Raw genomic sequence first — 13692 nt, 5'->3', positions numbered from 1 at the left:
GGGATAAGGGTGGTAGAGAAGGGAACTCATACACTTCGTAGAAGACAAACTGTATAAAATACATAGGTCGGCAGTCTCGGAGCTTGTAACCCATTGGAGGAGATCAGACCTAAAACAACATGTGACCACATCTCTTAGAAAAATAATAGTACAGTAAAAACGTTTCCTAGGAATGAGGAAATATGGAATGTGCAGATGTACAGGAAGTTCTCCTCAAACTCAGATGTGCATCTTTTAGAATAGAGGAAAAGTATGCAAGGTTAGACCTACAACAGCAGTCAGTCATGAGGACTAGCTAGGCACGACAAGCAGACAGCACAGGGCCATAGTTGGCCTTGGTTTATAGGTTCCATAGCTTCAGTGTTTATTCCAAGGTCTACTGAGGTAGATGTGACGCTCCTTCCAGCCATGGTCTATCCATGTTCACCTTGAACCTGTCTTTCCAGTCCTTGGTCCACTGCTTCATGCTTCTCCATGTTTCTCTTTTTCCTGAGTGACCTTGTCACCCTCCTGTCTCCCTCCCCACCTGTTGTCCATACTAACAAGCCCTGCTCCACCACCCCGGGTGACACTATTCCCTTGACCTTCCAGAGTACTTTAGACATCTTTAGCAGATGGCCTTTTAGTGTTGCATCTTCCAGGCTAGAACAGGAACCAGTCATCTGGGCAGTGGGTATGGACTCATAGTGTTGATGATATCTCCACCCACTTGGCTTGCCTCATATGTAACTTGGAGGAATTTTTCAGGTCCTGAAGTTGATTTTCTTGTAAGAAGCAACTTAGGCAGAGCTGGCGGCTTATGAATGAACAGGAATTAGGACTCAGCCCCCAGCTCTCGTCTGCTGGGTCCCATTTAGCATCCACCCCATTTGAAGAGCAGTGACTCAACCATCTAATCTGAGGAAATAGCCAACCAAAGAATGCATGGCTGTATCCTGGCTAATCAAAGATGCTGCCTGCTGTGCCGGTGGGAGAGCAGTGTGTGGGAGTGGGTGGGGTTTGTGAGTCATGGCAGGAGAGGATGAGGGGGTGGTGGGAGCCGCTGAAACTTACCCGTTCTCTCCTTCTGGAGAAACATCCTTGCCCAGCACAGAAACCCCCCTTTCTACTGTGTTCAATGTCTTCTGTTCCCATTTCCTCAGAAGCCCCATGAAACCACTGGTACTCACAGATGCTATATGATCTCTGAGTTGGCATGATTCATGCCTCAGGAAATGAGTCCAAACTGGGCAGCTATGGTCTCACGCTTGTTTTAGTGACCTTTTAGCTTATATTCTGCTTCAGCTTGAACCAAAATCACCTACAGTGTGATCTCACAGGCAGGCCTGTTGCATTCGTCACTCGTGAATGCAGAGCCTTGCTATGCCTAGCTGCCCCTGCTGTGTGCCACTGCTGTACGAAGGAAAAGGGAGGGGTGTGAGGTGGGAAGCACCTTTCCACCCACGGCATTTGGGTGTCACCATAGCAACTAATAGTGCCTAGAAGCAGCCCAAGCATTATTTTGTTTTGCTTTTTCCTCCAGTTTGAAAAATCTACTTTTGCCTCAGCCATATGAGACCCAGGAACTTGTGACATAGGGTCAACCACTTGACACACTCGATCCAGCCAGGATCATCCATGTGGCAATTTCGAGTGGTCCATGAATGTAGAAATAGGGAGGGCTCAGAAGCATCCCTGTGTGTGTAGCCTGTGCCACCATTGCTGGTTCAGGAGAGGTGTGCACAAGCCTTGGGGGGTGTGGTGGGGAGGGGCACTGGCTGCCTCCCTCTTGGGCTTCTGCCCACCGTGGGCCGTCTCAGGCCTCCATACAAGGTTCCTGCTGGTGAACACTGTTGCCTTTTGAGCTAAGAAACAGTCCATTGGCCTAGAACTACTATGACTCCATCCTTGAGCCTTTGCCTGCAAGCTTCAGAAAGGAGCAGTGTCGCCAGTCTCCGAGAAGGTCTGCGGGGATGTTGTGTGGCACAACAGCAGAAGCCGCCCCACCCCCAGTCGGGCAGATCTAGGCCCCTCCGTGCTGTGCTCACAACACCCAGGCCTTGTGAAAGTTCTAAAACCCATCATTCCTCAATCTCCGCTTCCTCCAGGAAAATGAAATCCTGTGGTACGGCACTGTTGTGAGAATCATAGATAATGAATGTAAGACATGGATCATGGTGAGCTAGTGCACAGCAGATTTTCCTTAATGGAAACTTTTTAATATTATTGCCTACACCAGACTTACTCACCCAGGATATGCAAAGATGGCACTCGTGAATCTATATCTTTAAATACAAGGCTGGAGGCGGAGTGTGCCTCAGTGGCAGAGTCATTGCATAGCATCCCTGGTGCTGCAAACATAGATAAGCAAATAAATCTTTTCTAAATTGTTGAGACCTCGTCTTAACTAGGATAAGAAATGTGTTTACTTGCTTAAATATAAACACCACGAACGACTCCGGGCTCCCTTTTCCTACCTCTGCCGACCCCTCGCAGACTGTTGTTGCTCTGACTCTTCGGAATCCAGTGCCTTCTGCACAGATTTTCTCTTTGGAAAGAGAGGTGGGTAATAAAGTAACTGATATGCAGTTAGTCTATAACACAAAGAAAACCCAAGACTTTTTACAGAAAGTTGTACACAGTCTGTAGGTAGTAATGTGACTGACTGGCTATCCAGCAAGTTGTGAATGCAGAATTTAAAGTGTTTTTTTTTATAAACATTCATGGCCATGTACCCTGATGAACTTCTTTTCCAAACCCCACAGGAACGTGGCTGAAGAGTGGTTTGGGCCTGGTGCACCAGGAAGGCAGCCAGCTCACGTGGACGTACATCGCTCCCCAGCTGGGGTACTGGGTGGCAGCCATGTCTCCTCCCATCCCAGGTAACGCAGAGCCAACAGAGCTGGCAATCTGGGTGGATTTCTTTGGGGGTCTGAGCTCAGCATTCATTTAAATATCACTTCTATGGGCATTTCCTGTTGTGTTCTTTTAGAACATCAAATGGTAAAGAAAGGCTGTTTTGTGGGTGGGAGTTGTGCCTGGAACTTTCACATGGAGGTCCGGCATAAGGCGTGGAAGTGGTCCCGTCTCCAGTCCCATCTTGCTCAGACAGTTGCCTTTGGGAATTCTTAAGTGAAAGTGTTCAAAGGAGGCTGGGACCTCCTCCCTGATTCCTGAGACAGCTGTGGCCTGGTGTGTTTGTAAGCTTGAGGGTCAAGCTCTCAGCAAAAAAGCCCTCACTGGGAGCTTCTTAAGGCAAAATGCTTGCTTTAGCATTTCTGATCAACTTAGTGAAAAGCCAGCTGCCTAATGTTAAAAAGAGTAATCATCACTTAGAATATGTAGATTGTTTCCTGTATAGGACATAATAAATACATGCATATGTGTGTGTGTGTGTGTATATATATAGTTACATAGTTCTGGTGGTATTGCAGAATAATGTGCTTCTCATGAGAAGTCTTTCTAGTGATGCCTCCCATCGCTGCCCTTAAAAGCCATGCCCTTGGACTGCCCACCTTGGAAAATCCGCTTTCCTCAGCAGTGTTTATGCTAGGGGTACACTCGGAATTGTGTTTTGTGTTGTTTTTAACACATATTAAAGTGCATGCAGTTCTAGAGAGTTACATAATTGAGACGGGTTAAATGCAAGCTATGATTAATAAAAGGAACTTCAGACAAAGTCATTATCGACGCATTTCCAAGTGAAAACTCGAAATATTTTAGCAATGGAATTAATGTGGAAGCACTAGAGTTTGTGCTTCGACCTTGTAAGTAGCTAATAAGACGGAGCCATTCCTAGACGGTGTGGAAAGGCCTTCCGTTCCGTCACCACATCCTCATCTAAGAAGTATACACTCCTCAGTGCTTTCCTTGAAGGAGTGACTCTCACAGCATTGCCAGCGTGAGCCTGGCACAGGAGCACCTGGTCCCCTAATTTGAAGTACGCAAAAGCAGACAAAAGAGAGAAAGAAACAAAATGCCTCAGGTACCAGAGTGAACACCACAAAAATCCTGCCACCAAAGGGAAGTTTTCTTATATTTCAAACAACTGTGACTGTCAATTTTCCCACCATGCAACAGATTAATATTAATATATGCCTTTATAAAGAGGAAAGCAAGGGCTGCCCAGCACAGGTTTCCCGGGAGTTCTCATGCCGTGAAAGAAGAGGCTGAGAGCTGTGAAAAGCAACCCCATCCTGGCCCAGTGGTGCACATCATGGGGATGCATGGATGGGTAATCTCCCCACTATCCCTTTTATTAAGATGCATTTCAGTGAAGCTGTGCTTCCCCGGGCCCCAAACCAAGAAGAAAACGATTATGGTTTTGTTCCTTAATTCTCTGCTTAAGCAGAGTCTAAACTTTAAGCCGTGAGTTTTATGAAGATTTCTTTTGACACAGGCTAAAAGAATTACATTCTGAGTGCTTAACAGACCTCGAGAATGGTTTTACAGGACCAAAGTCTCCCCCTGCCCTTCTCGTTCCTTCTGTGTGGAGGATCAAATCCAATGTCTTAGAATATTGTCTTTGTACTAAGACGTCCTGTGGCCAGTTAAGGCAGTGTACAGACACCTATGTACACACTCAGCCCACTTTCCCGCCCTACTAAGTGAACTATATTTAAGAGAGAATTCCATCCTCTTCTGGACTCAGGAAACATCACAAATTCCAAAACCCAGTGATCTTCCTTGGATTCATTTAGCTCTTTAAAAGATTTGAGCCAGACATGCTGGCTCATCCAAGAGTAGTGGAGCAGAGGCAAAAGAGTTGCTGGAAGTTCAAGGCCAACCAGGTCAGCCAGGGCTTACAGTGAAACCCCAGGAAAGGAGAGAGGGGGGAACAAGGGAGAAAGGGAGGGAATACAATTTGTCTCCTTAAAAATATTTCTTAAAAAAAAAAAAATCTGTCATTGAACATCAAAAACAAATTTTTAATAAAACAAATGGGTAACTTGTTTATAAATAATATGAAGCCACTGTGCCCCTTGTCCTGTACAGTACAGGAAATTGGGCAAGAATAAATATCATTCAGAGGTTTTGTTACCCATCTGTTGTGAGTTATAATGTGAACCCTACTTATATTACTCATAACGTTATGAGGCCGATTCGCATTGCTCTTGAAATCCATCGAGGGCAAAACTTAAACTCACTCCTTGGTGTTCTTTGCATTGCAAATTAAAAGCTGTTTGTTTTGTCCTGATTATCTCCAGCAAATCTTGTCTTTAAGTGCTAGAGAAGTCTATGGCCATAAGAGGTTAGCCTTGTTAAAAATAAACAAACAAAAACAATATCATGGATGACTATTTAATTTATTTAAATAGGAAAGCTTTTTGGTCAGACTTGACATTTCAAAATCACAGTAAATTTCTATCATGTACTTAAAGTGCTTCTATCATGTACTTTCTATCATGTACTTAAAGTGCTTTCTACCATGTACTTAAAGTACTTCATTCAAGCCAAAGATATTCTATACAGCAGTAATTCCCAGGAAAAGTGAAAGTAAAATCATAATCATTTTTTCCTACCTTGTAAAATCCCCAGATACCTGGTTCCTCTCGTACATGAGAATCTACTCAATGGTTTATCATGCATTCATCTTCTTTTATTAAAAGGTCATGTATTTAGAATGCCCGGCATGCTGCTGAGAGAGTCTCGCTTCTACTCTAAGGGGGAGGGCTGGGAATCCCCTCCATGTAAGAGCATTTCATACTTGAGCTTCAGGGTTGCCAGCCACTGAAGGGCCAACAGCCATCATGGACAGGGATGACAGTACCTTGGGTGCAAAACGGCCATCCATTATGTTTCTGACTGGCCACTGCTCTATCTCACAGGCAGGAAGAGGGTTTTTTTTTTTTTAAAGTCATTACATTCCTAACTCATTATTCCTATTCTTATATGAAGGGATTCAAAGCTCTAAAATGCGATTTTCTGGCCTTCTAGGTCCCGTTGTGACACAGGACATTACCACGTATCACACGGTGTTTCTTTTGGCCATTTTAGGAGGAATGGCTTTCATTCTTTTGGTTTTGCTGTGTCTCCTTTTATATTATTGCAGGTAAAGTGTTACTATTTGGGCGATGTGTTTGTTTAATGTAGAATTTCTTATGCAGTTGGTATTCGGAAATGTTTTCTTCCTTCTTTCTTTTCCCCCCTAAACCATTTTAGTTTAACTCATGAAAGATCACCTAGGACTCAGACACGTAATCTAAGTTGCAAATGACCCCACAGGTTATGTAAAGTTGCAGCTATTGTTAAGGGGCTTGTAAGAGCTTAGGTGCTGGAGACATGCCTCAGGAAGTAAGAGCTCCTTCTATGTTAGCATGAGGGCCTATGTTCAGATCTCTAGCACCTGTGTGGGAAGAGGAGAACAGCCACTCACACCTGTCGGTAGCCCTGGTGCTGTAGGCGGTCCAGACAAGAAGGCTTGTTGGCTGCCAGCCTCCTCCAAGTTCAAGAGAGGTCCTAGAATAAGGCAGACAGTGATAGAGAATATCGAACATTCTCCTCCATCCTACAGGTTTGCACTGTGCATATGCCATACACACATACATACACATGCACGCACGTGTATATACACACATACACACACACAAGCTTAACAAGGGCTGGGACATAGCTCAGTTAGTAAAGTGTTTACTGTACAAGCATGAGAACCTGACTTGGCACTTCAGAAGCCACATACAAAAAGGAGATGTAGTGGCCCATGCCAGATGTAATCTCAGCACTGGAGAGGCAGAACAGTGAGTGTCTTTAGGGCTCACTGACCGGCAGCCTAGCCTACGTGATGAGCTCTAGGTTAAATAAGAGAGCCTGTCTCAAATAAGGTAGATGATACCCAACGTTGATCTCTGACCAACAGAGAGACACACACACACAAGCACACACATGCACCCCTACAGAAACACGCACGCAAGCACACACGTGCACCCCTACAGAAACACGCACACAAGCACACACGTGCACCCCTACAGAAACACGCACACAAGCACACACGTGCACCCCTACAGAAACACGCACACAAGCACACACGTGCACCCCTACAGAAACACGCACACAAGCACACACGTGCACCCCTATAGAAACACACACACAAACACACACGTGCACCCCTACAGAAACACACACAAGCACACATGCACCCCTACAGAAACACACACACAAGCACACACGTGCACCCCTACAGAAACACGCACGCAAGCACACACGTGCACCCCTACAGAAACACACAAGCACACACGTGCACCCCTACAGAAACACGCACACAAGCACACACGTGCACCCCTACAGAAACACACACACAAGCACACACGTGCACCCTACAGAAACACGCACACAAGCACACACGTGCACCCCTACAGAAACACGCACACAAGTACACACGTGCACCCCTACAGAAACACACACACAAGCACACACGTGCACCCTACAGAAACACGCACACAAGCACACACGTGCACCCCTACAGAAACACACACACAAGCACACACATGCACCCTACAGAAACACGCACACAAGCACACACGTGCACCCCTACAGAAACACGCACACAAGTACACACGTGCACCCCTACAGAAACACACACACAAGCACACACGTGCACCCCTACAGAAACACTCACACAAGTACACACGTGCACCCCTACAGAAACATCCACACAAGCACACACGTGCACCCCTACAGAAACACACACAAGCACACATGCACCCCTACAGAAACACACACACAAGCACACACGTGCACCCCTACAGAAACACACACACACAAGCACACACGTGCACCCTACAGAAACACACACGCACACACGTGCACCCCTACAGAAACACGCACACAAGCGCACACGTGCACCCCTACAGAAACACGCACCAAGAAAGGAAAGAGTTGTTTCACAGTTAATTCCTATTCCTCAACAGTCACTAAGCGATGAAACTCTCAAGATCAAAGCAAAATTATTTTTATTTCAATGCCATTATCTATTACCTTAGAAAGAATGTGTATTGCTGGCTCCTGGGTGTTCATTGTTGAATAGATAACTTGGCTTCTCTATAAAATCCTGAGCCTCCAAACCCTAGACTTTTCTACTCTGGGTTAAAATGAGATTGTGGGTGTGAAGAGGCTTCTTCGGGGTGCTTATAAATTGTTTTGCTTTTCATTGTGGAAATTGATAGAATTTTACCCAAAACATAGCCATCGTGAGTCCCTCACTTCTGCCCTTGTGTCACCTGATTGGTTACAGGAGGAAGTGCTTGAAACCCCGTCAGCATCACAGAAAGCTCCAGCTCCCCCCGGCTCTGGAGAGCGCCAAGAGGGATCAGTCAACGTCCATGTCTCATGTCAACTTGCTGTTCTCTCGTCGAGCATCCGACTATCCTGGGCCTCTGTCCGTCTCCAGCCATAGCCGCCCAGAGGCCCCAGGGACAAAGGAATTGATGGGAGGGGTGCACTTAGAAATGATGTCCCCCAGTGGGGAGGGGGACCTGCACACACCCATGCTGAAGCTCTCCTATAGTACTTCACAGGAATTTAGCTCCAGGGAGGAGCTGCTGTCCCACAAAGAAGAGGATAAAAGCCAAACATCTTTTGATAACTTAACGCCAAGTGGGACGCTGGGGAAAGACTACCATAAGTCCGTGGAGATTTTCCCCTTAAAGACAAGAAAGTCTATGGAGAAGGAAGGCTACGAGCCCCCCAGCAGTGATGACTACAGGGGTAGTTACAATACTGTGCTCTCCCAGCCTTTATTTGAAAAGCAAGATCAAGAAGGCCTGACGTCAGCAGGAAGCAAACTCACCATTCAGGAACACATGTACCATGTACCTTTATCCCCTGAGAAAGAACAACTGCTAGACCGCAGACCTACTGAATGTATGATGTCACGATCTGTCGATCACCTGGAGAGACCTACTTCCTTCCCGAGGCCAGGCCAGTTGATCTGCTGTAGTTCCGTGGACCAAGTCAATGACAGCGTTTACAGGAAAGTGTTGCCTGCCTTGGTCATCCCGGCTCATTATATGAAACTTCCAGGGGATCATTCATATGTGAGCCAGCCTCTGGTGGTCCCCGCTGACCAGCAGCTGGAAATAGGAAGACTCCAGGCCGAGCTGTCCAACCCCCATGCAGGGATCTTCCCACACCCATCCTCTCAGATCCAAGGCCAACCCTTGTCTTCCCAGGCTATTTCCCAGCAGCACCTACAGGACACAAGTGCACGGGAGTGGAGCTCTCAGAATGCATCCATGTCAGAGTCACTGTCCATCCCAGCATCCCTGAATGATGCAGCTTTGGCTCAAATGAACAGCGAGGTGCAGCTCCTGACCGAAAAGGCACTGATGGAGCTTGGGGGTGGGAAGCCACTTCCACACCCTCGGGCATGGTTTGTCTCCCTAGATGGAAGGTCCAACGCTCATGTTAGACACTCATACATTGATCTCCAAAGAGCTGGAAGGAATGGAAGTAATGATGCCAGTTTGGACTCTGGTGTGGATATGAATGAACCAAAATCTGCCCGGAAGGGAAGGGGAGACCCTTTGTCTCTCCAGCAAAGCCACCCACCTCTACAGGAGCACCAGCAAAAAGATCCCAGAGCTCCCGACAGCACTGCCTACACACAGCTCGTGTACCTTGAGGACATGGACCAGAGCGGCAGTGAGTGTGCAGCCGCGGTCTGCACCCCCGAGGACAGCACACTTCGATGCTTGTTGGAAGGGTCAGGTCGGAGGAGTGGGGGCCAGCTGCCCAGCCTGCAGGAGGAGACAACCAAACGAACTTCAGACGTTCCCCTGGAGCCATTAGCCAGTCCCAACCAGAGAAGATCTGCCAATGACGAAGATGAAGACGATGATGATGACGATGACCAAGGAGAAGATAAGAAAAGCCCCTGGCAAAAACGAGAGGAAAGACCCTTGATGGCCTTCAACATCAAATGAGCCGTGGGTGAGCCCCTAAATGCGGATTATAAAATTGCCAAATATCGTTTCTCATGGAAGTGCGTACCTGCGTGTGGAGAAGCTGAGGAGTGAAGACCATGCAAGTAGATGCTTACTGCATTGACATGGCTGTGGAATTACGGTTATGACGCAGAACGAAAGGTGTCTGACAGATGCTGCCTCTCTGGGAAGGTGGCTGGAAACATCCGTCATTCTACGGACCTGACCTGTCACAGTAGGGATGCTGACAGACCACGTGTGGGATCGCTGTGCTCCAAGGATCACCTCAGTTTTCCCTCAGATTCTGGAAACAGATGAAACTCTCTTTGCATTGTTTGAACCCTCCATTCTATCATGATAACGCTACTGTGAAGCTCTCACTGGGAAGTTGGGTGGCAAGTACTTTCCAGAAGTCGGTGTTATCTCAAAGGAAAGCTATGCATTGCTGCTTCTTTGTTTCTTTGCTTATGCTTTGCTTCAGTTAGGCCTCTCTCTCTTTCTCTCTCTCTCTCTCTCTCTCTCTCTCTCTCTCTCTCTCTCTCTCTCATAGGGGGTTGTTTTTTCTTTCTTTAAAGTATAATTCAGTTTCAGTTGTAAATTTTTTTGCTTCCTTGTTTCAGTCTGTTCTACTTCTCTGTGGTTGGTTTCAGTGTCTCCCTTCAGGAACTCATAACCCAGGTGTCGGCTCTTAACATCTCTAAGCCCTTTAATGAAACTGTACTGAAGTTTTTTATCAGCTAAGAGTCCTTTAATTCTGGTCCCATTAACTCCAAGTGCCTTTTTTACAGTGACAACAGACAGTCCCTCGGTTTCATGTCTTTTCTTAACCCTTTCAATTGAACTGCCTGGATTTTATATGAAGTTACTAAACAATACCTTGTTCTTGGAACTGCATGCTGCCAAGTGCCATTCGTACTCCGCATCCTCATTTCAACACAGTACACGCTCTAGTTATCATGTGTAACGTGGGTCTGTTTAGCTAAGATAGACTAGAGGACACTGTAGAGATGCCTGTTCCTATTCCATCCCCTTGGTCACTAGCCACCATGATGGTTCCACTGGCTGTTTGTATATAGGGTTATGTATTAACTCTGGAATCCCATGTGCCCTTCTTGCTCACCAAACGTGAGAGTGTGGGCTGAGCAGGGGGATTGAATGTGACTGTTAAAAAACACTCATGTACTGTCCAAAAGTGCCAGAAAGACTCTTCTGCACATTCTCCTTTTAAGAGCTGCTTGGTTGTCCAAAAATGAAAACTCAAAATAAACTTGGAAGAAGGAAAAAAAAATAATGTGTTCATTCTGATTCATTCTAAGCCTTCGTCTGTTGGGAAACTGTCTTTGACTTCGACATTGAAGGGAGACTTCAATGTTGGGGGGTTGTGAATGCATAAACACCAGGAATTAACACTAGGATTTAAAAAAAAACCACATTTCCTTTAGTCTCACTCACACATAACATCCTGGTAATGTTTTAGGTAAGAAGGGATATCTGCATTTTATGAGAAACCACTGGTTTTTATTTTGTTTTGTTTTTTGTTCCTTATGCTGGACATCAGTTTGTCTCACAAATTGATCGTTAAGTAAGGGTTTAAAGGGAAGGGTTCATTAATAGCCAGAGTTATCCCAGATATATGACCTTGTTCATCAGAGTTATTAATGGAGCGCCGAGGATGTGGCTCAGTTGGTAAAGTGTGTCCCTGGCACTTGTGAAGTCCTCCGGTTCAACCCCAGGACCACATAAAAGCCAGTGGGCTAGTGCATACTGATAATACCAGCATGGGAGAGGTGGGGGCAGCCTCAGATACATCCATTCAAGGGCAGCCCCGTCTCAAAAAAAGTTAGAGGAGATGATGTCAGAATGTGAGAAAGATTAGTAGGGATAAATTATGCCAGCTATGTTTGCTGTCAACAGCTTCCATACCAAATCTTCACTTGCAAATTCCACATGAGTATAAAATTAATGGAACTGATGTTTCTTGTCTGAATTCTCAGATGATTCTTTTTAATATTTTACTTTAAAAGGAGAAAATGGTTGAGACAGTCTGACATTTGGACAGCTAAGTGGATGAGAGACAGTGGTTTAACCAGTGAGGCTGGCAGGGCTCTTGTAGGAAACACTGTCACCCATAGGTGGCAGGTAAGTCCTTGCTGACTTTCTGACAACTCCAAGAAGGACTCCTTTGTCAGTCCCACAGAAGGAAAGAGTTGCCTTTTTCAGGATCACCCAAGGCCTGACATTAGCATTGTGGTGGAGGGAGAACGCTGAAGGTCTCTCTGCTGCAGCACTTCCCAGCCCTGCACAGCTGTGCCTGTGCTTCCTGCCAACGGAATCACATCCTTGGTGTGTCAGTGTCCAGAAGAGCCTTCCTTCCATGTAACATGTGCAAAACATGCAACATGCTAACTGTTCACTCTGGTTCTAGACATCCGACAGGAAGATCTTGCACAATGGTGGCAAGTACTGGGCAGATTGCAGCTGTCACAACACACCTGGGTTCGCCAAAAGGGAATTGCTTCTGCCAGAGAGACCTTCATTTCCCATTAGAGTTGTCCACAGTGAGGTCCAGACATTATTTTTTCCTCAGAAAGCAAGCACTGATGGCAACACTAGAATCCTCTAAGCAAAGCACCACAACAGCAGTCTTTCAGCAATTCACTTACCTTCTCTCTAGCCTGGTGAGGGTCATGAGAGTGAAATATGTCTCAATGCTTCACATCAATTTCAGACAACCAAAACCATGAAAGGCACCTTGCTCCTGCCACCTAGTGGTCAGTTCTCATCTCCCTGGAGAAGAGGAGGGCCAACCCAGACACTCAGCTCTCTGGGCTTTGGGAAGTGGGAAACAGCCCTGATTCTGTCTTCCAGGTAAGGTGGGAAATAGTAGAAGGCTGACTTGGTCCATGTTGTTCCTGCCTGGAAACGAAAGTCCTGGGGCAGTAATGAGGTTGGGGGAATTATTATATAGCATTCTTCTCTGTTTTACACCTAGGTCACTCAGTGGGGACTTGGTAGCAAAACAAATAAAAGTTGCTCAACTGAGAGAAGTTGTGCTGCTAATAGAGCCAGCTCTCTAGGAAGGAATTTAAGTTTATATGCACTTAATAATGAAATACAGTATCCTCTATTGTAAGCTCTTGCACAGTTGACTCTGCCTTTGGTGGTAATTGGCATGGGTAGTCTGGCATGGACAGTTGTCATTTCTGGAATTAATGATTAAGATGACGAATGTCAGCGCATCTCTTAGTCACCGCCACAGAGTGGCATCTTTGCTGGGCCAGTTTTAGAATTCTGGATGAATATACCCTTGGCTCTTCAGTGCTGACTATTTCATAATGAGCCCGGACATAATGCCGCTGTAACATCACTCCAGCCAAAAAATCAGGATGCTCTCCATTGCTCTTCATAAACACATTGAGCCTCTGCTGGTAGCCTTTGTCTGTCTCTGTGGTGTAAGATTTCCACTGTGGCTAATTTCAGGCAGCTAGTATGATAGCCCAGTACCCACGAGTTTGGAAGAGATGTTGGCTGTCTCGATTACATCATTTGCCCACTAAACTCACAATGGAGCACAGGTAATAGCAGACGAGCTAATCCACATTGTTCGAGGGTCAGAGGTCTGCAAATCCGCCTACTCTGAAGTTTTAGATTTTGTATTGCATTGGTTTGTTGATTGGATGGGGTGTGCATACCACAGTATGCCCATGTAGATCAAAGGACAACTTACAGGGGTCAGTACATTGTCTCCTTCCACCATACAGGTCCTGGGAATTAAACTTGGGTTGTGAGGCTC

At 46.1% G+C, this 13692-nt stretch overlaps 1 protein-coding gene across 6 annotated transcripts in view; it reads left to right on the top strand.

Annotated features, from left to right (window-relative positions):
* The window catches only part of Fam171a1 (family with sequence similarity 171 member A1), a 128537-nt gene extending 117749 nt beyond the window's left edge, over positions 1–10788 (top strand). For all 6 annotated transcript variants that reach the window (XM_076939492.1, XM_076939491.1, XM_034510567.2 and 3 more), the window contains 3 exons: positions 2745–2861; positions 5917–6031; positions 8210–10788. In XM_076939492.1, the coding sequence (XP_076795607.1) occupies positions 2745–2861; positions 5917–6031; positions 8210–9899 (1922 nt within the window). In that variant the 3' untranslated portion in view covers positions 9900–10788. The remainder of the gene's footprint in view (positions 1–2744; positions 2862–5916; positions 6032–8209) is intronic.
* Positions 10789–13692: the final 2904 nt, after the last annotated feature.

This window comes from Arvicanthis niloticus, chromosome 8 (assembly GCF_011762505.2).
Source record: "Arvicanthis niloticus isolate mArvNil1 chromosome 8, mArvNil1.pat.X, whole genome shotgun sequence".
Lineage (NCBI taxonomy): Eukaryota > Metazoa > Chordata > Mammalia > Rodentia > Muridae > Arvicanthis > Arvicanthis niloticus.
The sequence above is the reverse complement of the archived record's forward strand: the minus strand, read 5'-3'. Positions and strand labels throughout refer to the sequence as shown.